Consider the following 24050-nt stretch of genomic DNA (forward strand, 5'->3'; position numbering starts at 1 on the left):
CCCTGTGATTTTGTTACTTTGTGATGTACTGTATAAATGCATTGACATTGGTCCTAGTGTAATTCCTTTGGCTTTCTTAGTATAACTTGATATACACTTCATTATCTCTGTTTATAGTTCACCATCTTTGCATAGTCTTCTGCAACAGCAATCGTAAGTATGCAAACAGATGTTTTCTATTGTATTAAAGTTTGCCTTGCATAGTCCACAAATCAGTGGAAACCGTAACAGCACTGAAGGGGGCAATGCTACACCCAGGCGACCCAGGGGGTATGTGACTAACTTTACTATTATTTCATCTTGTTAACCTTTTTCAGATTCAGCAGTACTCAGGGAACGAGAAATTGCAGGATATCTTCAAGTGACCGGTATGTATATAGTAGGGCTGTGTGTCCAGTGTTACTGTGTGTACACAGTGTACAAACATGTGTTTAATGTGCTTCTCCAAGAAGTTTGTTTCTCCATATGGAACTGGTTCCATTGTACCATCAGCCTTTTGTCTAGTTTGTCAAGACTTGTCTGCTGGGCCCTTCACTTCATTATCTCTGTTTATAGTTCACCATCTTTGCATAGTCTTCTGCAACAGCAATCGTAAGTATGCAAACAGATGTTTTCTATTGTATTAAAGTTTGCCTTGCATAGTCCACAAATCAGTGGAAACCGTAACAGCACTGAAGGGGGCAATGCTACACCCAGGCGACCCAGGGGGTATGTGACTAACTTTACTATTATTTCATCTTGTTAACCTTTTTCAGATTCAGCAGTACTCAGGGAACGAGAAATTGCAGGATATCTTCAAGTGACCGGTATGTATATAGTAGGGCTGTGTGTCCAGTGTTACTGTGTGTACACAGTGTACAAACATGTGTTTAATGTGCTTCTCCAAGAAGTTTGTTTCTCCATATGGAACTGGTTCCATTGTACCATCAGCCTTTTGTCTAGTTTGTCAAGACTTGTCTGCTGGGCCCTTCACTGCTTCTCCAAGAAGTTTGTTTCTCCATATGGAACTGGTTCCATTGTACCATCAGCCTTTTGTCTAGTTTGTCAAGACTTGTCTGCTGGGCCCTTCACAGCTACGGCATGAAAGAGTTTGATGAGTAAACCAAGTTTCTTGCGTCATTCATTAAAACTCTTGGCCACCGGATATCTAATACCATAGTATCCTCCTCACTAATTTTCAGGGATATAGTGTTTGCGGTTAGGTGGCTGTTTTGATCAATACTTTCTTTGATTGCTGGAGACTATGTAGCTGGTATTAACTAGGGAAGCACCCTAACATGGTATTTATTGGAGAAACAAGTGTATGTTCTCATCTCACTTAGCAGTGCTGGGGTTGGAACTTTCCCTGGCTAACTTTACAGGGTGGTATATGTAATCTGTTAAGTAATGTCTGACCAGTGAGGGGAATTTGTGTGCTACCCAAACTGCAAACCGACTGAAACAATTAGAACATCAGATATTTATTCAGAATTTTTTTTGTGCAGACTGACGCTGAACTTAGAAGTTTGATAAAGGCTTTTTTGCTCAATCGTCACCTGCCAAAGTTAATCAATATGTGCTAGTTGCATCCTAAATGCTTATTTGAATGATCATGCTGTTTGCTTCTGTTCTATAGTGGTTCGTTCACTGGATCAAATAGCAGCATAGTGACACTGCAACGGTAAGTATTGTGTATGTTATATAAACTGCTGGCAAGCCTCTTTTGTCTTTTTTTAGTGGATTATTATTGCATGAGCCTGTCGGTGGGAGTAGTGATAATTACCCAGCTGCAACTAGAAATCACAGGTATAATTTTACTGTTCTAATATTTACACTTAAATGCGTACTCTTACTTTAGTCAGTTCAGTTCATCTCAAGTGCTGCAAGCAATTGGTGTTGATGATGAGAGTGACACTAGCAATTAACTGAACAAACTATGTATGCATTCTAGTATTGATTCATTTTTTGTTGTTGTGAATCATTGTACAATTGAATTACAAACAGTGTTTAAAATTAATTGAATTACGAGCAATATTTTGAAATACGGAAGACATTTGTAAGCTATACGGAGGCATAGTACTATAGGATACTATTGGTCAATCGACGAGAACACTGAGTAGCAAGCCCGGTGACACTGGGAATGAACTTCGAGAAGGCGGTAAAGCACTGCCGGTAAAACTGCTGGTCAGTGTAATTTTTGTCCCACTACTGTACATAAACGGTGATAGTGTGGCCGGCGAAACTGATGGCAGTAAGACTCAGACTAAGCGAGGTAAGCGGTTGATATACTGTCGACAATACCGATCGTTTATTTGATACGCTTTTGCTGTGCTGGTAGACATGAAAACTAATAGTTTTTTTATTCATAAAAATCGATCGCGTAATTGTGACACAGGTTGGGTTTTGTGTTATATCTCGATGGCCTTTAACTGGATTCCTTTCAAACCACAAAAACGCACTCCTACGATAGTTACTCCATCTACATTGCAATTTTTAGCTCATTCCTTCAAGCGGTTTACCCTGTGGGCGTGACAGACCTTCGACCTTATTTTACGCAAATAATCGGTCATAACTCCGTGAATGTTCATCGGATTCCTACCAAACTTGATACTGAGATTCGCCTTAATGAGCCCTTTAAGTGTGCCACATCTCAACCCGATTGGAGCACGAATTCGTATTTTATGGCGGATTTTGCAAAGTGTGCGAAAAGAAGTAGAAGAAAAAAACCAAGAAAAATCCCAACCTTTGGCCGCTCGTATCTCGGAAATGGCTGGAGCGATTTTCTTCAAATTAGTTGTCTGGACTCCCCTACTTAGCCGGCACTTCTGTAGCAACTTTGGTTTCAGTCGGAAAAGGAATCACGGAGCTACAAAGGTGTGAAAATCGCGTTTACTTTCTTCCTGTAAATATGTGGCGCGCCGGCTTCTTGGGCCGCACGACACACTACCGAGTGTCTTGATTACTCTATGGGAATGGGCTACTTTATAAAGTTGCAACAGATCATTCATCTTTTGCGCACAGTGCCATTCTGCATATTGCACTCCTTTTTAGAACAGTTTGATTCTAATCTTAAATCTTGCCTAAGTCGCATAATACAATGTAGTCTTCCTAATGATTCTTGGTGCCAAGCCACTTCACCATTTCGCTTGGGGGGTCTGGGCTTGCGCTCATCCTTTTCTTCCGCTGCTGCGGCCTTTTTGGGTTCATGTAATAGTGTTCGTCTCCTGGCTTCTCATCTTCTATCCCAGGACTTTCATGATCTAGTGTTTCCAAATGAAGAACATGCTGTTGTACCTCTGAAAGGTTTACATCTGATATCTTTATTCCCTCTGCTACCCAGCAGACTTACAGGCTCTGTTAGATCAAAATCAGTATGACCAACTATTTGTTTCTTTCAACATCCGAAACTGTGCTCGACTTACTGCTCTCTCTCACTCATCTGGTACTAGCAGTGGATGGCTCAAAGCTATTCCTCAAGTCTCCCTTGCTCTGGCTATTCCTGGTCCTGAGTTTGTTGTTGGCCTTCGTTTGTGGCTCGGAATCCCTCTATTTCCACTTTCCCCATTATGTGTGTGTCTTACTTCCATTGACCAATTTGGTGACCATCTTCTAGAATGTTGTCATGGTCCTATGAGAATTCGTCGCCATGATGCTCTAGTTGACATTGTTTGTCATGCTTTGTCCCAGAGTCACTCAGGAGTTTTGAAGGAACAACGTGTTTCTTATGAAGATAATTCTCGCCCAGGTGATGTGTACCACCCTGATTTTCAGCATGGTCGTCCAGCTTATTTTGATGTGTCTGTTCGTAGCACTACCCAGCCTTCTCACATTTCTTTTTCTTCTTGTGCTGGGGTAGCTGCTGCAGCTGGTGAGTTAGCCAAGGACGAGAGACATCAAGATGCTGTAGAGGAGGCGGGGTGTGACTTTGTCCCACTTGTTGTAGAAACTTTTGGTTTTTGGTCACCATTTGCGCTTCAAACCCTTCGTACCACCGCTGAACGCACCACAGCCAGAAGTGGTGCATCAACCAAACAGGCTCGTAAACATTTGTTACAACAACTTTCAGTTTCTTTATGGACGAACAATGCCCGTATGATTTTACGGTACTGGGCTTTGCAGTGTGAGGACTCTGATTTTCCTTTCTCCAACCCCCTGTTGTAATTAATTGTGTTTGTAGTTTAGTTGTAGAGTAATTTGTATTGTAACTGTAAAAATATATATATATATTTTAAAAAAAAAAACTGAATCATTACAGATGGCGGGAAAGTCGAGCCATATTTTAGAATGTCTGATGATAAGAAGGCAATCACCGGGAAGTACACTGCGGATCATCATCTACCTGATCAAGACACACGGTAGTGTGTCGTGCGGCCCAAGAAGCCGGCGCGTAACACCCGTGAGTATATTGACAGGAAGAAAGAAAACGCAATTTTTGCACCTCCGTAGCTCTGTGCTTCCTTGATGAAACAAGACGATTTTTGCTGTGGACATGCCCTTCAACTGCAGCACTCCACATTCCAAATTTGAGCAAAATCGCTTCACGCGTTCCCGAGATATGTGACTTCAAAAATTGGCTCAGTTTCTTCGTTTTTTTCTTCTTATTTTTCTTCCTCTTGTCGCACACTTACAAAAACTGCTATAAAACGCAAACGCCACATAGGATTGCCTTGAAATTTGGCACATAGAAGGGGGGTATAAAGGCGCATCTTGGTACTAAATTTAGCTGGAATACGATAAACAGGCAAAGAGGTATGAGCGATTATTCACGAAAAATAACACCAATATGTTGTCACGCCTACAGGGTAAACCGCGTATGGGAAGAAGCTGAAAAACGGTGGGTGAATAGGTTAACTATTGAACCTCAAACCTTTTGTAGTTTGAAAGAAATCGAGCTAAATAATAGGAAGATACAACGAAAAAACCAACAGTGTGTAACAATTACGAATCAAGATTAGCTAATTAAAAAAAAACGACTACTTGCCACGCCTACCAGATAAACCGCTTGGAGTAATGCTTTGAAAATCGTTGTACAGATGGAGTAATCATCTTAGAAAGGCTCATCAATGGTGTAGAAGAATCAGACTTAAAGCCACGGAGTTATAACACGAAATCCAACTTGGTGCAGCAAGTGCGAGATCGAGATACTCTAATAGAGCAGTCATCCTAATAGAGCAGTCACTCTAAAGAGAATTCAAGAGATCAGCTAGAAACAAGAAACCTGTATAGAAATCAGCTAGAAGAAGTTACCTTGTACGGAGTTCATGCAACTATGGAAAGAGATAGTTCAGCTAGAAGAAGTCACCTTGTAGAGTTCAGCTACAAAGAAACCACCATGTAAAGAGTTCAGCTACAAACAAATCGCCCTGTGGAGCGATCAATAGAAGAAGTTACCTTGCAGAGAGTTCAGCTACAAAGAAACCATCATGTTGAGAGTTCAGCTACAAACAAATCTCCCTGTAGAGAGATTAGCTAGAAGAAGTTACCTTGTAGAGAGTTCAGCTACAAAGAAACCATCATGTAGAGAGTTCAGCTACAAACAAATCTCCCTGTAGAGAGATCAGCTAGAAGAAGTTACCTTGTAGAGAGGTCAGCTTCAAACAAATCACCCTGTAGAAAGATCAGCTAGAAGAGGTCACCTTGTAGAGAGTTCAGTTACAAAGAAACCACCATATAGAGAGCTCAGCTACAAACTAGTGACCTTGTAGAGACATCAGCTAGAAGAAGTTACTTTGTAGAGAGTTCAGCTACAAAGAAACCATTCTTTAAAGAGCTCAGCTGCAAACAAATCACCTGTACAGAATTCAGCTACAAACAAATCACCCTGTAGAAAGATCAGCTAGAAAAAGTTACCTTGTAGAGAGTTCAGTTACAAAGAAACCACCATGTAGAGAATCCAGCTATAAACTAGTGACCCTGTAAAGACATCAGCTAGAAGAAGTTACCTTGTAGAGAATTCAGCTACAAAGAAACCATTATTTAAAGAGCTCAGCTGCAAACAAATCACCTATACAGAATTCAGCTACAAACAAATCGCCATGTAGAGAGATCAGCTAGAAGATATTATCTTGTAGATAGTTCAGCTACAAACAAATCACCCTGTAGAGAGATCAGCTAGAAGAAGTTAACTTGTAGATGGTTCAGCTACAAAGAAACCATCATTTAGAGAGTTCAGCTTCAAACAAATCACCTGTAGAGAGTTCAGTTACAAACAAATCTCCCTGTAGAGAGATCAGCTAGAAGAAGTTACCTTGTAGAGAGTTCAGCTATAAACAAATCACCCTGTAGAAAGATCAGCTAGAAGAAGTCACCTTGTAGAAAGTTCAGTTACAAAGAAACCACCATGTAGAGAGTTCAGCTACAAACTAGTGACCTTGTAGAGACATCAGCTAGAAAAGTTACCTTGTAGAGAGTTCAGCTACAAAGAAACCATTCTGTAAAGAGCTCAGCTGCAAACAAATCACCTGTACAGAAGTCAGCTATGAACAAATCACCCTGTAGAGAGATCAGCTAGAAGAAATTACTTTGTAGAGAGTTCAGCTACAAAGAAACCATTCTGTAAAGAGCTCAGCTGCAAACAAATCACCTGTACAGAATTCAGCTACAAACAAATCACCCTGTAGAGAGATCTGCTAGAAGAAATTACCTTGTAGATAGTTCAGCTACAAACAAATCACTCTGTAGAAAGATCAGTTAGAAAAAGTTACCTTGTAGACAGTTGAGCTACAAAGAAACCATTCTGTAAATAGCTCAGCTGCAAACAAATCACCTGTACAGAATTCAGCTACAAACAAATCACCCTGTAGAGAGATCTGCTAGAAGAAATTACCTTGTAGATAGTTCAGCTACAAACAAATCACTCTGTAGAAAGATCAGTTAGAAAAAGTTACCTTGTAGACAGTTGAGCTACAAAGAAACCATTCTGTAAATAGCTCAGCTGCAAACAAATCACCTGTACAGAATTCAGCTACAAACAAATCACCCTGTAGAGAGATCTGCTAGAAGAAATTACTTTGTAGATAGCTCAGCTACAAACAAATCACCCTGTAGAAAGATCAGTTAGAAGAAGTTACCTTGTAGAGAATTCAGCTACAAAGAAACCATTTTGTAAATAGCTCAGCTACAAACAAATCACCTGTACAGAAGTCAGCTACGGACAAATCACCCTGTAGAGAGATCAGCTAGAAGAAATTACCTTGTAGAGAGTTCAGCTACAAAGAAACCACCATGTAGAGAGTTCAGCTGCAAAGAAATCACCCTGTAGAAAATTCAGCCAGAAACAAATTGCCCTGTAGAAAGATCAGTTAGAAGAAGTTACCTTGTAGACAGTTCAGCTACAAAGAAACCATTTGTAAAGAGCTCAGCTGCAAACAAATCACCTGTACAGAATTCAGCTACAAACAAATCACCCTGGCTAGAAGAAGTTACCTTGTAGAGAGTTCAGCTACAAAGAAACCACCATGTAGAGAGTTCAGCTGCAAAGAAATCACCCTGTATAAAATTCTGCCACAAACAAATTGCCCTGTAGAAAGATCAGTTAAAAGAAGTTACCTTGTAGAGAGTTCAGCTACAAAGAAACCATTCTGTAAAGAGCTCAGCTGCAAACAAATCGCCTGTACAGAATTCAGCTACAAACAAATTACCCTGTAGAGAGATCAGCTAGAAGAAATTACCTTGTAGATCGTTCAGCTACAAACAATTCACCCTGTAGAGAGAGCATCTAGAAGAAGTCACCTTGTAGAATGTTCAGTTACAAAGAAACCACCATGGAGATTTCTGTAATCAATATATGGGTATTATATATATAATTTGTAATTTACTGATAAAATATTTAAAGTACATCTACTTCATCTTTTCTACTTCATCTTTTCTTCTTCCTGTGGTAAAAAAAAGATAGGTTAAAAAAGTCCCAAAGCCGGCCATAGGCCATCTTTGGGGTATACAAATACAGAAAGAAATGAAATCTAATCCAAAACAGCCAAGCTGTAAAAAAAGTGTGTGGCCCTCAAAAAGGCTATGGTGAGAAAAGATGTGAAATCCAAGGTGGCGGCCAAGAAATGGCTGTGATGGTAGGTTAATGGTAAAAATTTTAATAATGACAATTCAGGTGAATTTTGTGCCAAGACCAAGTGGCACAAAAATTCACCTGAATTGTCGTTATTAAAATTTTTACCATTAACCTACCATCACAGCCATTTCTTGGCCACCACCTTGGATTTCACATCTTTTTTCACCATAGCCTTTTTGAGGGCCACACACTTTTTTACAGCTTGGCTGTTTGGATTAGATAATACTTTTAGTATGCAGATGAAAAAACCTATCTCGAGGAACTTCAGAATAAGGGAGGAATGTGAAACTGAAATCACTGCCTTGTCACAAAATGGGATGACATCTTACACTGGGACCAGTACTAGATAAGCATGTTCAAATGTACTTGCTGGACACACACAGGGAAGCAGGTTGAATACTACTGACGTTGCTATAGCTGCACACTAAATGCGACCGGGCTTGCGAAAACAGGACATATGGGCACAAATTACACCCCATCACTATACAGGTAATATCTCAGTATTGGAACAGAATATTTGTATTCTGTTACTTACATCATAAAGCTGATTAAATTCCTACTAGATTACTAGATGCTTAAAATTGCATTGTCATAGCATAATGGTACAAAAAGTCACCAGTGATGAAAGTTCGAAAAAGTAGGCAAAAATCATGTGACCACATGCCCTATTTTCGCAGGCCCAGTCACAAATACTTAAAACTGGCATTTCTCAATACTTTTTCATAGGTGATAAGACCGGTTTTCCCAGACTGGGTCACATATATAATGCATTCTGTTACACACAAACATTTTAGACAGTTTTAAACCAAGGTTGACTGTATCAGGCAAACTCCATAAAGGGAGGGAGGCAGGGGCCAGATGGAGGGTAAGACGCTGTTTAAGAAATTGAAAAGGAAGGCGTAGGAATGAATTAGGCCAAGTTATGGGCCATTCAGGTATCAAAATTGACTAAAATGAAAGCACATTCACAGCACTGGTGTTTATTCAACACCACAGTGCTGTGCAGCTACTTAAGGCAATCCCAGGCTGGACAGAGCTCTATTAGGGCCCCAGACTGCTTGTACAGATTGCCACTGTGCTTGGGACAATCAGCTAGCAAAAGCAGACCACTCAAGTCTTGCTGATTTTGGTAATGAAATTTGATAGTCTATTCATATAGCTTTGTGTTAATGGTGAAAAATCAAATCTGCTGACATGGACGATAAGACTAGTTTTCCCAGACCCAGTCACATATGCAAAAGGACAGCAAATTTTAGTCAAAATGGTGAGCACATTGCTTTGAGCATGTATTGTAGCTTGCTAGACAGAATGAATGGGGTCCATAAAAATGAAAGCCAACACCAAGGTTAAAGTTCAGTATTCAGTCAAAGAATTTGAGAAACTGAAGGCACAGATAATGATGTTGAAGCATTTACTAGCTGAACAAATACTTGAGAGTCTTGAAAATTAAGTTGTGACCTAGTCTGGGAAAAACAGTGTTATTGCCAATTTAAAAGTATCGAGAAATGCTAGTTTTAAGTGTTGTAGCTCTCCAATGGTTGAAGCTACGTGTACCAAATTTTCATACGTTTTACACCCCAATTCATTACCTTCCAAAGCATCTACTGTGCGAGTATAGACAATGCCTCAAACAGTATATTTGTGGTGCCAAACTGACTGGCAGTCTGTTAATGAAAGAATTTGTTGTTTCTCGACTAGGTTTGTATCTAATTACTCTATTAATACTCTAGTTCAAGATTTGTGGAATATCTTCAAACATGAATGTCATAAACATTTACAACAGATTCCTTCCAAACCATCTACACCATCTCCTAGTCAACCTTGGATTAGTACCATAAAACGTCTTTCCAATAAAAAAACAACTGGAAGCCCGTACTACTCAGCTTCAATTAGACTGGAATGTGTACAAAGATTTTAAAAGGCACGTTCAGAGAGAGTATCGCATAGCCCATGATTCTTATGTATCTAAGCTAATGGATGACAACAATTTTCCTGGTAACAAACGATTTTGGTTTTATACTAAGCAAAGAGAAACAACCAATATGTCATACTGTACAAAAAGAAAATAAGACTGTCATACACTTATGGTTTAGACAAGGCAAACATTTTAAATGATCATTTTCATCAGTCTTCACAATTTATAATAGTTCACCAGATCAATTTCTGAAACTTGAGGGTAGATTATTTCCTGATATTCCTCCAGTTTATATTGGTGCGGACAGCATTAAACCACTTTTACATAATCTGAATTCTCAAAAATCTCATGGTCCTGATGGTATCCCTGCCAGATTTCTTAAAGAAACATCTGACCATATTGCTTCGGCACTTTCCCTTAATATTTATTGCTTCTCTCCTCCAAGGGAAACCCCCAACTGACTTGAATAAATAAATACTTTTGTTGTCCCTTTTTTAAAGAATGGATTAAGAACTGATTCTACAAATTACAGGCCAATTTCTTTGACTTGTATGTGTCGTAAGGTTTTTGAACACATAGTTGTCTCCTCCATATCTGCACATGCCAACTTAAATACCATAATCTGCAGTGAACAGCATGGTTTTTAAAGAAATTGTTCTTGTGAAACACAATAATTAGAAACTGTCCAAGATTTAACCTCATCTCTAAATGCAGGGAACCAAATTGATCTCCTGACTTTTCTAAAGCATTTGACAAAGTCTCCCATCAACATTTGCTGTACAAATTATCTCACTATGGCATAAGAGGACCACTTTATGATTGGAGAAGTGACTTTCTACAAGGTAGTCAACAACAAGTATTACCGGATAACGAGAGTCGCTACACTTGTAGCATTGGCCCATGGGCACCCCAAGGTTCATTGCTTTGTCCTCTCCTTTTTGTTATATAAAAATGACTTACCTAGCAAAAGTATCCTCCAAAATTATGGTTTATGCTGATGATGTAATTCTGTATAGAGAAATTAAGCCAGAAGATAGTCTAATTTTACAAAAGGGCTTATCTATTATTGCTCATTGAGGAACATTGGGCACAAGACTCTTAACATACCAAAGTGTGAACACCTTACTATTACCACCAAGAGAAATCTTATTAACTCAGCTTACAAATCTGAATGACCAACTGTTGTGTCAAGTAACCAAAGCAAAGTATTCAGGAGTCACCATTAATCAAACTTTGTCCTGGCATGATCACATCATCAACATTTGTAACAAAGCAAACTCAACTCATGCATTTTTACAAAGGAATCTTAGAAAGTACTCTACTAATATTAAATCTCGTGCAGAAAATAAATATGTCAGACTGATAGTTGAGTATGCTTCTGTTGTGTGGTCACCCTATATTAAAGCAAACATATATTATGAATTGAAATGGTTCAACGTAGGGCTGCCCATTTTGTTTTTAATGACTTTTCTAGCTACTCTAGTGTTACATGTCTACAGTATGCTAACCAAATTAAACTGGGAATCTTTATATAGAACAGAGAAGAACAAAAGCAATCATCATTATGTTTTATAAAATCATAAACAATCTCATTTTGATTGATTTCCCACAACATATCCATCTTTCAACTTCATGTTCATGAGGCCATCTTGACCAATTCATCAGCCTACCTGCAAGATTAAACTGCTTTTACCACTCTTTTCTCCCAAGCTCAATTAGACTGCGGAATTCCCTATCTAACGATTTGTACTTAACATCAGATTTAGATAGTTTTAGTAATAAACTTGATTGTAATAAACTCAATTGTATCACACTGCAGTATTTTGATGTACTTGACATGCACAAAAATCCTCAATTTGAGGTTTGTGAATAAAATAAATAAATGAATAGCTAAGTTTCCTGCTATTTTAGATAGGTTTTAAATCAAGGTTGGCTGTCCAATAGGGGTGGTGGGAGGGAAGTGGAGGGCAATGAAAAAGCTCCGCGTTGTAGCCCATTTAGGTATCAAAACTAGCTAAAATAAAAGGACATGGTCTTTATTCAACACCACGGAGCTGTAAAGCCACATACAGCCATCCCCAGGCTGGACAGAGCTCCATTAAGGTCCCGGACCGCTAATATGGCTCACCACTGTACTTGGGAAAAACAACCAGCAAAAACAAACTACTCAAGTGTAGCTGATTTTGATTGTGAAATTTATTCATGTAGCTTTGTGTTCTTGATCACAAGCCAAATTATGGAATTTGTTGCTGCTGCAATAATGGTAGGAGTGTTTGCCATGGCTAGAACAATTTTGATTTCTAAAATTCATCCACCCTGACCAAAACTGGTCCAGCAATTTCTACAAGATGATTCAGATCACTACATACCCACAGGAGCAGCGGAGAAGGAAATATTAATTGGTTAAGATTCCTGAGATGGAGGAGAGTTAAACCCCACCCACATGTACAGTTAGTTGTAGGGAGCCGGCGATTTTGTCAGCAAAATTTTTGGCATAATGGGTAGATAAAAGCAATGAGCAAAATGCTGGCATAATAGGTGCAATTTTTGTGAAGTGGACATAAAAATTGCACAAAAGATCGAGATACTCAAATAGAACAGTCAGACACGCTAAAATATCGACAATGCATAGCTAACTGTTACAGGAACAGCAAGTGACAATCGAGATACCCTAATAAAGCAGCCACACATGTTAAACAATATTAGCTAGAAGTAAGTGCTGATCAAGATACTCTAATAGAACAGTCACTTTAAGGCGAAACTGTAACTTTGTACTTGGAAATATTCAATTAACAAAGATCAGTGCTGAGCAAAATTTATAATTCTTGAGCAAAATATGGAGCATAATAGGTGAAAAATAAAAGAATTGCTGGAAAGAAAATTAGGTAGAAAAAAAGCAAAATAGACTGGTCCCTAGTTAGTTGACTATTAAGTTAGGATTCCCAGGCACACTTAGTTACCTGCATGTAGTATATAGCGTAAATTATATCCTATAGCAAACAGGATGTACAATCACTACAAGCAATAAACAGCTAAATTAAATGCTACTGGGATGAAGACGACATTGGTACATAATACAGTTATTGGATAATATGCAACACTCCATCAATGTGGCAACACTCCATCAATGTGGGAATAATAATTATACTATTCACAATATTTTCTATACAGGTTGTACCTCTGCAGATAGCTATATATTTATGTTGGGGTGGCAAACACTCTCCTATCATTACTGCAGCAGCAACAAATTCCATAATTTGGCTTCTGATCAAGAACACAAAGGTACATGAATAAATTTCACAATCAAAATCAGCTACATTTGAGCGGTCTGTTTTTGCTGGCTGTTTTTCCCAAGCACAGTGGTGAGCCATACTAGTGGTCTGGGGCCTTAATGGAGCTCTTTTCAGCCTGGGGGTGGCTGTATGTGGCTTTACAGCTCCATGGTGTTAAATAAAGACCATGTCCTTTCATTTTAGCTAGCTAGTTTTGATAATTGGCTCAAGTCTACTTGTGTGTATGTAATAAACAGCACTCAGGGGTGTGTATCTCATGACTAATACAGCACGTTGTGGCCCATTTAGGTATGCTTTCAAAATTGCTTATTGTGCTTCAGCCTATTATGCTCAAAATTATGCTCTCAAAGTCAAGATTGTGCTTGAGAGTTGACTGTTTTGTACAGTATATCTGCATTTCCTTACTGCTGTATTAGAGTAAGTGACTGCTCTATTAGAGTATCTCAATCTTATTTCCATAAAGTGTGAATAATCACTGAAGAAATAATAAAAACAATAACATTGTAAGGTTTTTTTGATATGAAATGGAGTAATACTGTGCAGTGTGTCCATGTTGTGCAGTATTTTTGGTACATGCATTGCGCATTTTAATTAAAATTCTTGAAAATTGTCCTAGTATGCCGGAATAATGCTTGATGCTTTTGCTAGCCTATTATCCTTAAAATTATGCCGGCATAATTGGTACAAGCCTACATAGGCGATGCTTTAAGTGTTATAATAATTATTATAGCTACAGGTTGTCATGCTCAGAGTGCTCATCTTGAGTACCTCAACCTCCTCAATTTTTGATGATCAGACTATCTTTTCATGACATTCCTTACATAACTGTACTACATAACATATGCTGTTTTGCCATATACCTGTACTGTGTTTGCCCATAACCATGTCGCATGACTCATACGGCACAGTTATGGTACTGTATGAAAAATACTGTATTTGTCGGCATTTTAATCCTCCCACGCAAAGTAGAATACATGGCAGTAAAGCGCACTTCGTGTGAATGTGTCACCACTATAAGCACAACACATGCAGACACCGGAATGACCACAATTGCCCACACTAACAAAGCTGTCAACAAGTTACCATAGAACGAATTAATGCAGGGCTGAGCGTTTGTAATTCCCCTGCAATAATCATACAACTTACTCTTAAATAAACTGCCCATCATTGTATAAGTCCAGCGAATTCTTGGTTAGATTTTTTATTATATTTATTTTATTCTGGCCCTAATGGCACTCCCATCCTCCCCGAGCGAATTTTTTTTGGGCACACTTTGGACTTAGAAATTTTCACTCATTATTTTTTTCCGGATAGTGTTGCGCATGTTATACCGGATACTAATCTGCTCTTGTACACACATTGCCAAGGTACGTTGCTCTAAGCTTTGTTTCCTGCCAGGCTGACAGTACAAAGGGAGGGTGAAAATCACTTTAGGGGGGAGACGCCTCTTCTCCCGTTCTGCCGTTTTTTCAGCACCAGAATGTTTTCTCACATCGTGATTGGCAACCTCAGTGCCAGTCTGGCGTTAGACAATCACAGAACTACTCACAGCCATTGTTGAAAGTGAGTATGAAGCATTTTGTGTTTTAATTCTTGTTAGTATTAACCAACACCAGTTTGATGGATGTGTCACAGTGTTATCACTGAAGTGTTAACAGTAGAGGCTGGAGTATTACCAACTCTTTTTATTAATGTATTTATTATCAACTCTTGGTGTTATGAACACCATGGTAGTTAACTGAACAAGCCCTTTAGTGTCGATTTTGTTTCTGAGCAGATAGCAATTGCCAAGATGCATTTTTGATTGTGTATTACTGAACAATGTGGATGTTCCTTTCCCTATGGATGGCAGTGCTGACTTCTGTATATTTACATAATTTTTTATCACTGATTCATGATGTGGTCATGATTATGTGTGATGATCTGTGATCACATGTATTGAGTACGATATTCTTAATTTATTTTCTAGATGAGATTCTGAGCGAGTGATTATAACCAAAGAACCCCAATCTGTGAAACATTTTCTTGGTGATTGCATACAGCCGAGATGAGTTTGATGATTTAATACTTCCACAATAGGAACAAAGATAGGAAATTCAATATGGGTATACCTGTATGGGCAAATTTCTTTTCAACTTAGAGAAAAATTTATTCATTGTTTTTTCCAGATAATGTTGCACATGTTGTACGGGATACTAACTTGCTACAGACATGCACATTGGTCACAATGTCATGTTCCCTGCCAGGCTGACAGCACAAAGGGAGGGAGAGGATGACTTTAAGGGGAGACCAATTAAGGGGCCTAATTAAGAGCCCTCTTTTCTCATGCCATTTTTTAACAGCAGACACATTGTGATTGACAGCCTCCACTGATTTGTCAGTACAGAGCTCCTCACAGTCATTGCTGAAACTGAGTGTGTGAGTATGATGGAGCTTGTGTTTGTTAAGCAACTGAAACAGCCAACTACCAGTTTGACAGTGCGTGTTAAAACATGAGTGAGTATGAATAGACTGAAAAGGCAGTAATGCATTTGGTTATGCGTGTCATGTTATTGTTCATTCAGACAGCTATCGAGATGTATGGTGTGTTTGTGTAGTTGAGGGTACATCTAAAGAGTATTAAGGGATTTCTGTTGACAGTGAAGCTGTTGTTTCTGAGTGTTGGCTTCCTCTCTTTGTTACGATCTATGTCCTTGTACAGTATAAACTGATACATGTGTGGTTAATCTATTGTAGCAAGTTCTTACTGGCTGATATGTAACCAGATCATGACCTAGTGCACTTGTATACAGTAGAACTACCATATAATGGACACTTTGAGACCAACTAAATGAAATAGTACTGACAAAAAAAAGGAAAAATTGTGTTTAAGCAGAATTCCTTATATTATTATCCATTCAACAATGTCTGCAGGAATAAAATTTAGGGTTGTAAGTGGGTTAGTACTGCTGAACCGATTGACCCCAGTTCGATCACAATAAAGACAAGTGTCAAGCACTGGGTTTAGTAAAAGAAATACTGTAGTAATCGGCATAGATTTGGCATAATATCCATTATCCTAAAGTTCCACTAGTTAATCCTACATTTATTACACAGATCATTACACTATAGGAAGGATCATCTGCAAGGAGACAAGTAGCTGTACCAAAGAGTATTTTAACACTCATAATCAATTAATTAGGTATGACAGCTGCAGCAACCTGCAATTCCCATATGTGGATATGGCCCCGTTGCTTAAAGTCAGACTAGTTGCCTACAAGTAACAACCTCCAATCCTAATATTATATGGGCATAATACCAAAGATGCATGCTAATAGACAGTAGCATACAGTCCCGATAAGTGGGTGCTGCTCCACATATCCCTAAAGACACATTCTCGAATATAAGTTTTTTGAGTACATACAACTGCATTTCCATCAATACTTTGTTAATTTATCTCACATCTCAACTGGAAAGCGTATAAGACCCATTTGATCCAGACAAAATACGACCCAAATGATGAAGATAATCTGGATGACCCAACCCAATTATAACATTGATACAAGTAATAAAAAATAGGTAAACTTCAAGTTCACAGCCTAATGAAAAGTAGGTGTGCTTTAAAATGTTTATCTTAAAGCTATAAAATGAGGCATTGATTCCACTGCAACTTGATGACAAGTGCTCAGTTGTGATGTATCCAAGAACTGGTATCAATGGTGTATGGCATAACTTCGTTACCAGTTGTTTTAATCAAGTCTGACGATACGCTATCACAAAATTGGCCAAACATATACTTAATAGATGTGAATCTGTAACTTCTTTATAGCCATTAGCTAGGCATACTTAAATCAGTGAAGGACAAGTACATTTTAAAGTACAAGTAACAATTAAAATACTTGTACGTGTACAAGTGCATTTAAAATGTCAACTGCTTACTTATTACAACTAACTTGCACTACTACACTAACACTACTGCAGCCCTTTGGTGGGTGTGTATATATTCAGTTCCTGTGCTAGCAAAAGTGTATACACAACATGATTAACAACTCATGTACTACTTGATAAATGCAAGTGCACTGATAATCAGATGAGATGTAGGGGGTATGGAATACTCTGTATCGGCCTTCTTTAGGATTAGATTGAAACCATATAATATGGTCTTGTGATAAACGAGTATTTAGATACACACACACATACAGTACTGCAGACATAGGCTTGCAGAAACATGGGTGGAACAGCCAACGTAGTGAGCATACATACTCTATGCAATACATCAAAAATACAACTGTGGTAGAATAAGGGACACTGGCTGCACTTGAGTTTACTTTCTCAGTTTAACAAGGATAGGCCATAGCCCTCATCAATTAGTTGTGCAAGGGTGCTTCCAACTTTAAATATGTCTTCCTGTAGCCTCCACCCTCAAATGCACGTTCACAGTCCAGCAATGCCAGATTGTTGAATTTCCTATCTTTGTTCCTGTATTACATCATCAAACTCATTTCGGCTGTATTCAAGCACTGTGAGAAATGGGCTTGTTCCACACCTCATTCAGACCGGAGTTCTTTGGTTACAATCACTCGCTCAGAATCTCAATGTGAATCCATCTAGCAATAACGAATATCGTACTCAATACACATGTGATCACAGATCATCGCACATAATCATGACCACATCATCACATGACACAGTGATAAAAACATCATGTAAAATATACACAAAGTCAGCACTGCCATCTTTGTAGGGCAAGAAACATCTGAGTTGGAAACGTTACTTCCTATTGTGATGGCTATACAATTGTTATAAATAAATAGCTGCCTGTCACAACTTGCACATACCATGTCTTCGTATTGGAAGTAAAAGGATTCACATTGTTCTGTAATAGGATGGCACCATGACACAATCAAAAATGCTTCTTGGCAATTGCCGTCTGCTCAGAACCAAAATTGACACTAAATGGCTTGTTCAGTTAACTACAGTGTTCATAACATCAAGAGTTGGTAATGCACCTATCAATGTTAAGCCCCACTACCCCCCTCCCGGGATTACTAGGGGATTTTGGCCTGATTTCATCTGAAATTCTACCCCACTAGTGGGGTATTTGATCATTCGAAATTTTTGGCATTTGTTAAACCGCAAGCTACATAAGAATTAACTGTTTCCTCAAGTGTATTGCAGTCATACTACGTGGGGATTTGACCACTAGTCGTGCCCCCATGGATGGAGTATTTGATTTTTCAAAAGTCAAGTCCCCACCCATTTCCCCTTTATTCCTGGGAGGGGGGAGGTGGGGGATAATATTGATAGGTGCATAATACTCCAGTCTCTACTGTTAACACTTCAGTGCACTGTGACACATCCATCAAACTGGTGTTGGTTACTAAAAAGAATTAAAACACAAAATGTTTCATACTCACTTTTAACAATGGCTGTGAGTAGTTCTGTGATGTGATCTAATGCCAGACTGGCACTGAGGTTGCCAATCACGATGTGAGAAAACATTCTGGTGCTGAAAAAACGGGAGAAAGAGGCGTCTCCTCCTAAAGTGATTTTCGCCCTCCCTTTGTACTGTCAGCCTGGCAGGAAACACAGCTTAGAGCAACGTGCCCTGGCAACGTGAGTACCAGAGCAGGTTAGTATCCGGTATAACATGCGCAACATTATCCGGAAAAAAAATAACGAAGTGTATATTTAGCCGGTACCGGTTTGCAAACACTAACGGCTATTGTGCTGGCACTAGTAGGTTGCCCCGAGCATTCAACTTTAGGGCACGCGTCTAGTAGGTTGCCCCGAGCATTCAACTTTAGGGGATGCGAAAAGTAGTTCCTTAGCGTTAGGGGTAGGCTAGGGTTCAGCTTTGGTTTCTTCTTCACATAGAAGTCACTTCAGTCGGATGTTTATAACGTAGAAACTAAATAATATGACTAGCTGCAGCACCGGTGGTATAATCGTTACAAACATTGCTTATGAGTACGGATGCCCGGGTTCGAACCCCCGCTTAGACAACTTTTTTTTTCGCTTTCTTAGGTTTTTTGTACAAGTTTTTTTTAATGCACGTAACATTCTAAGTATTATACCCTCCACTGCCGGCAAAATAGCCGGCAAAACAGTGTAACCGGTACCGGCTCTATATAACCTGCCAAAAAATAATGCGTGAAAATTTCTAAGTCCAAAGTGTGCCCCAAAAAAAAAATTCGCCCTCCCCTATCTCTAGCTAGAAGTTAAACCTAATTTAATTTAATTTATAAAAGACAAACAGCAGCTAAACCTACAGAGCCTACACAGACCTACAAAAACACCGCATGGACCGCCAGCATACACACAGCAAACCCCCCGGACAGGTTAGATCCAGTGGATGCTTAATATCGACGCCTTCAACTTTGCCGCATTGATGGCCATACTTCATGTAAACAATAAATAAAAAAGCTCTGCAAACTGTCCATTACTCAATCTCCTCGTCCTTCTAGTTCTACTAAGGGTCTGACAGGTCTAAATTGGTGTGATAAAATTCGGCATTAATCGCTGCCATCTGCTAATCGGAGTAACGCGCGCCCATAACCGGCCGTGTGGTTTCCTGAGATTGTTTCAATGTCACCACACCCTCACGCTTCGTACGCTGGGACGCTACGCCAGATTAACGAGAATGGAATCAGTGATTTAAAAAGCGATGTAGACGAAGTGACGCGCGGCACACCACTCGACGTGAAAATGAGAGACCGACGACGGAACTTTAATATACCAGCACCCACAACTTCACCCACACGTAGCCACGGCATACGTACGTAGCTGCATACTGTTGATTTATGTCAGTTGTCAAAATTAATAGTGTTTGGATCATATGCAAACTTTCTTATCTGACGGCGCCCGACCCTTCGCATAATTGCAAAGGGTTGGGCGCTGCCAGACTTTGCAGTGATGTACAGATGCAATTTACAAAATCATGCATGCTGCTGCTGCTGCTGGTGACTCGTGGTGAGGAAGCAGCAGCAGCATGGGTGGTTGTTGGTGAGGAAGCAGTAGCAGCATGGGTAGCTGCTGCTGGTGATGGTGAGGAAGCTAAGGACAGCCAATGTTTAGAGACCATGAGGCCTGTGAATGAGAATGGAGGAGACTTTATCCCCATTGTTTGTGAGACTTGGCGTTTGGTCTCCATTCGCCCTCCGTATAAGTTTTTCAACTGCTGATAGAATCACCTTTAAGAATGGCATAAAACCTAAGTTTGCTAGAAGACAGCTGCTGCAACAACTATACTTGTGGTCAGGGGCGGAGAAATAGGGGGGGGGGAGAGGAGGCAACCGCCCCCCCCCCCCCCCCCCCCCCCCCACTTTTACAAGTGCAGTGGCGTAACCAGGAAAAAATTTTACCAAGGCAAAGCTTATACATTGACCTAATAAAGAGGGTCTGACTCAACTGATTTACAAACACTTTCAAGGTTGGCATTTGCAGGTTGACTGGCTGGATAGAAGAAACTGCTTCAGAAGACTCTGAGCGTTTTCTAAATGTCATAAGTACTTAGTTAATGCTACAGTATACCATGCTTCAATTATTAGACTAGTTTATTTATTTATTATACTGGGCAGTCAGCACAACTGGTAAGTGCCCAGGAAAAAAAAGAAAACAACAGAATTACAAAGCATGCATACAATTACTTAAGGATAGTTGTAAATTGTGTCATAATCAGTTGTGTTAAGGATAGATGTAGGTAAGTTGTATAATTTCACTCAGCACAAAAAGCTGACTTACTCGGGAGATATTTAGAGGTCAGGCCAACCATGGACTGCAACAGAGGTCATAGTCATGTACACTATATTTTTTATTGATCTGATGTGATATTTGAGTCAGAGATTATCTGATATTCAGCTGCATGTCAAGCTAGGAGTATGAGGGCATGCTCCCTCAATGAAAAATTTTTAAATATATGCTTTGAAATGGTACTGTATGTGGAAGCTATTTTTTACTGTAACTGCTAATGCATGATGTGATCAATTCAGTAGCTCAATGCAGTACCATGCAGTTGACTCTTTGGAACTTTTGAAAAGTAATTAAAGACAATTAACATAAATGTAAATGATTTAGACCAAGCAGTGTAATGAGAACAGTGGCTATAATCTGTACTGGATGCTCTATTAGAGTACATTACGATGACTGCTCTATTAGAGTATCTCAATCTTTTTGAGACAAATCAAGTAACTGAAAAGTGATCCAACCAATGACAGGCCGCCAGACTTTGCCACCATGGGCTCCGGCCCTGCTTAGTATACTACAGCCAGTATAGATTCTTTTATGTGTGGTACAGTATGCTGCTTAGTAGTAGACTAGTAAACGTTTGAGTAGAAAATTAGGGTGCCACTGAAAACTCAGGCTGCTCAGCCTGAATTGTTGAGCATTTTTTAACCTAGGCAGCTGCCTCGGTTGCCTCAATGGTAGCTACGCCACTGAAGTGGAGGGGCAGCAGGGGCGGATTTAGGATTTATAAAGGGGGGGGGGGGGGGGGGGGCTAACTCAAGGTACTAATCTCTTGGGTAGAGGTGTGCGAAGCATGCTGGAACTAGGGGGCCTGGGGGCATCCCCCCCAGGAATATTTTGAAAAATAGATACTAAAATACTGCAATTTGGAGACATTTCCACATAAAATTCATAGGCCTGTAGATATTTTATATACTGCCTTTAGATTATAGGTATGGCTCTCTGAAGCATTTTGCTAATGGAAAAGTTTGGGTAGGTATATACAACCAAGTACATGATCGTGCATGATGCACCCCTTTCACAATTGCACAACACTGAATAGGTGCATGTTAGAATAATAATGTTGAAAGTGGAAAATTTTGAAATTTGAACAATACAAGATTGAATCTGAGAGCATTTTCAATGGAAATTGTGTACCTGAATTAAGTATTGCCATACATATTAACTACACAAGTAGATAAATGAAGCCCTTTAAACAGACCAATTCACTTCATTGTATGTATAGGTGCAGGCAGATTTAGGAAAATTCTATAACAGAACCAACTACATGTTTCCAGTGAATGTTCTATTAGAGTAGTTAGCTGACTGCTCTATTAGAGTATCTCCATCTTGTACACCTCCAATGCTGATCTGGGTCCTTGTTGCATAAACTTTAGCATAAATCCACTGATAATACCTTGGAAAGATGTTTATAAGGTGGTTTTATGAGTATTTGTATTATTAGTGATCATATAATTATAAAATTTCAATATAATACTCAGCATATTGATCAAGTAAAACCTAAAATGAAAGGAGGGGCTTCAGCCCCCAAAGCCCCCCCAGGATCCGCCCCTGGGCAGTGCCCCCTCACTTTTTCAATGCTCAGTTGCCAAATTAAAGCAACTACATTATTCATTAGCCAACTTACTTTGCCTTTATCTACTGGGATTTGTGCTAAAGGTTATGCAAGCATGGAACATTGCATGAATCAGTACTGGGAGCGCATGAGATCGATATTCTCTAATAGAGCAGTCACCTAACTACTCTTATAAGTTTGCCCTGCTATATGCAATTAATTCAATATGTCTTCACTACAACCCTTATATCTAGACTATATGTATATAAAAAATAAAAATAAAAAATCCGTGACGTTGATGACAGCTTCATCGAGTCTTCTTATCCCTAACCGTAAATACTGTTGTACCGTGGTAATCTGGACTCGTCTAACGGTACAAACAAAGGTCAACCACTCTATACTGTCAGTATTGTTGTTTTTGTGCGTCTTTCCATCGACCCGTAGACTGGACGCGGAGCATTAATTGGAAGAATGCCCCTCAAGCGTGGTGCAGCTTCTCCCCTAGAGAAAGATAATAAAAAACCAAAAGATGAAGATTGCGTGGTTTGCTGCGAGCCTGCCAATGACGATGTATTAGAATGTACATGGTGCGAAGGACGTCTACATGGGAAATGTGTTAAGTTGAGTAAGGAACAGTGTATTATATTGGGTAATACTATTAGAAACGTTGTGTTCTTTTGTACTCCTTGCTTGGAAACGCTTCCTACTGCCCTGAAATTTCATGACGGCCTTTCATCTATGAATTCACGTGTTACCTCTATTGAAAATTCAATAAATGAGACACAGCATACTGAAAATCATCTGAGTACAGTTAGTGAAGAGGTTAAACAATTTTCAAAGCAACACCATGAAGTAGTTAGCCAAATGTCCGACCTAACAGCAAGAATTAATCAACTAGTTTCGCATAATAACAAAATACAGAATCAAATAGAAGATATCAACACAGCCATACATAAAAAGTCTCTTGCAGAAGTAGCTCAGCAGTTTGTTTCAGAGGTGAATGCCAACTCACCTACTTCTGAAATACCTTCAACCAGCATAACACTAACTATCCCTGACGAACTTGCTGATAGAGAGCGTAGACGAAAAAACCTAATTGTATACAATATGCCAGAGTCTTCTGACTCTCAATCAGATCAACAGAAATTCAAAGAACTATGCTCAACTGTTTTCAGTAATGTTATGACTATAAACCTAAGCAAAACAGTTCGTCTTGGTCGGAAAACTGATACCAAGCACAGACCATTGTTGGTCTGTCTTGATGATATGTCTGTTTGAGATGCAATCCTGTATCAATCTGGAAAGCTCCGTAACCATGATCAATTTAAAAATGTGTACGTTGCACCTGATAGGACTAAATTTGAAAGAGAAAGGCACCAAAAAACTTGTTAATGAATTGAAGCAGAGAAGATCAAATGGCGAACAAAATCTGGCCATCCGTAATGGTAGTATTGTTGTTATAAATCGTCGTTCACAACCTACTGGTCCTGTTTCAGATCAATCTGCTAAACGTTCCTG

At 39.3% G+C, this 24050-nt stretch overlaps 2 protein-coding genes and 1 long non-coding RNA gene across 9 annotated transcripts in view; 2 read left to right on the top strand and 1 right to left on the bottom strand.

Moving 5' to 3' along the window:
• LOC136261286 (uncharacterized) overlaps positions 1 to 2011 on the top strand; it is a 7427-nt gene extending 5416 nt beyond the window's left edge. For 5 of the 6 annotated variants that reach the window (XM_066055271.1, XM_066055282.1, XM_066055266.1 and 2 more), the window contains 8 exons: positions 118 to 153; positions 205 to 270; positions 318 to 591; positions 643 to 708; positions 756 to 806; positions 1616 to 1660; positions 1717 to 1785; positions 1838 to 2011. In XM_066055271.1, coding sequence (XP_065911343.1) covers positions 118 to 153; positions 205 to 270; positions 318 to 591; positions 643 to 708; positions 756 to 806; positions 1616 to 1660; positions 1717 to 1785; positions 1838 to 1904 — 674 coding nt within the window. In that variant the 3' untranslated portion in view covers positions 1905 to 2011. Of the gene's footprint in view, positions 1 to 117; positions 154 to 190; positions 271 to 317; positions 592 to 642; positions 709 to 755; positions 807 to 1615; positions 1661 to 1716; positions 1786 to 1837 lie in introns of all 6 variants that reach the window. The other variant, XM_066055298.1, reaches the window with a different exon arrangement.
• The window catches only part of LOC136261367 (adhesion G protein-coupled receptor L4-like), a 134002-nt gene that overhangs the window by 92828 nt on the left and 17124 nt on the right, over positions 1 to 24050 (bottom strand). The window lies entirely within an intron of this gene.
• LOC136249651 (uncharacterized) lies at positions 14604 to 15829 on the top strand. The gene is made up of 2 exons (XR_010698308.1): positions 14604 to 14815; positions 15222 to 15829. It is a non-coding gene; the product is annotated as an uncharacterized lncRNA (long non-coding RNA).

The sequence above is a fragment of the Dysidea avara genome, chromosome 1, assembly GCF_963678975.1.
Source record: "Dysidea avara chromosome 1, odDysAvar1.4, whole genome shotgun sequence".
In the NCBI taxonomy this organism is placed as follows: domain Eukaryota; kingdom Metazoa; phylum Porifera; class Demospongiae; order Dictyoceratida; family Dysideidae; genus Dysidea; species Dysidea avara.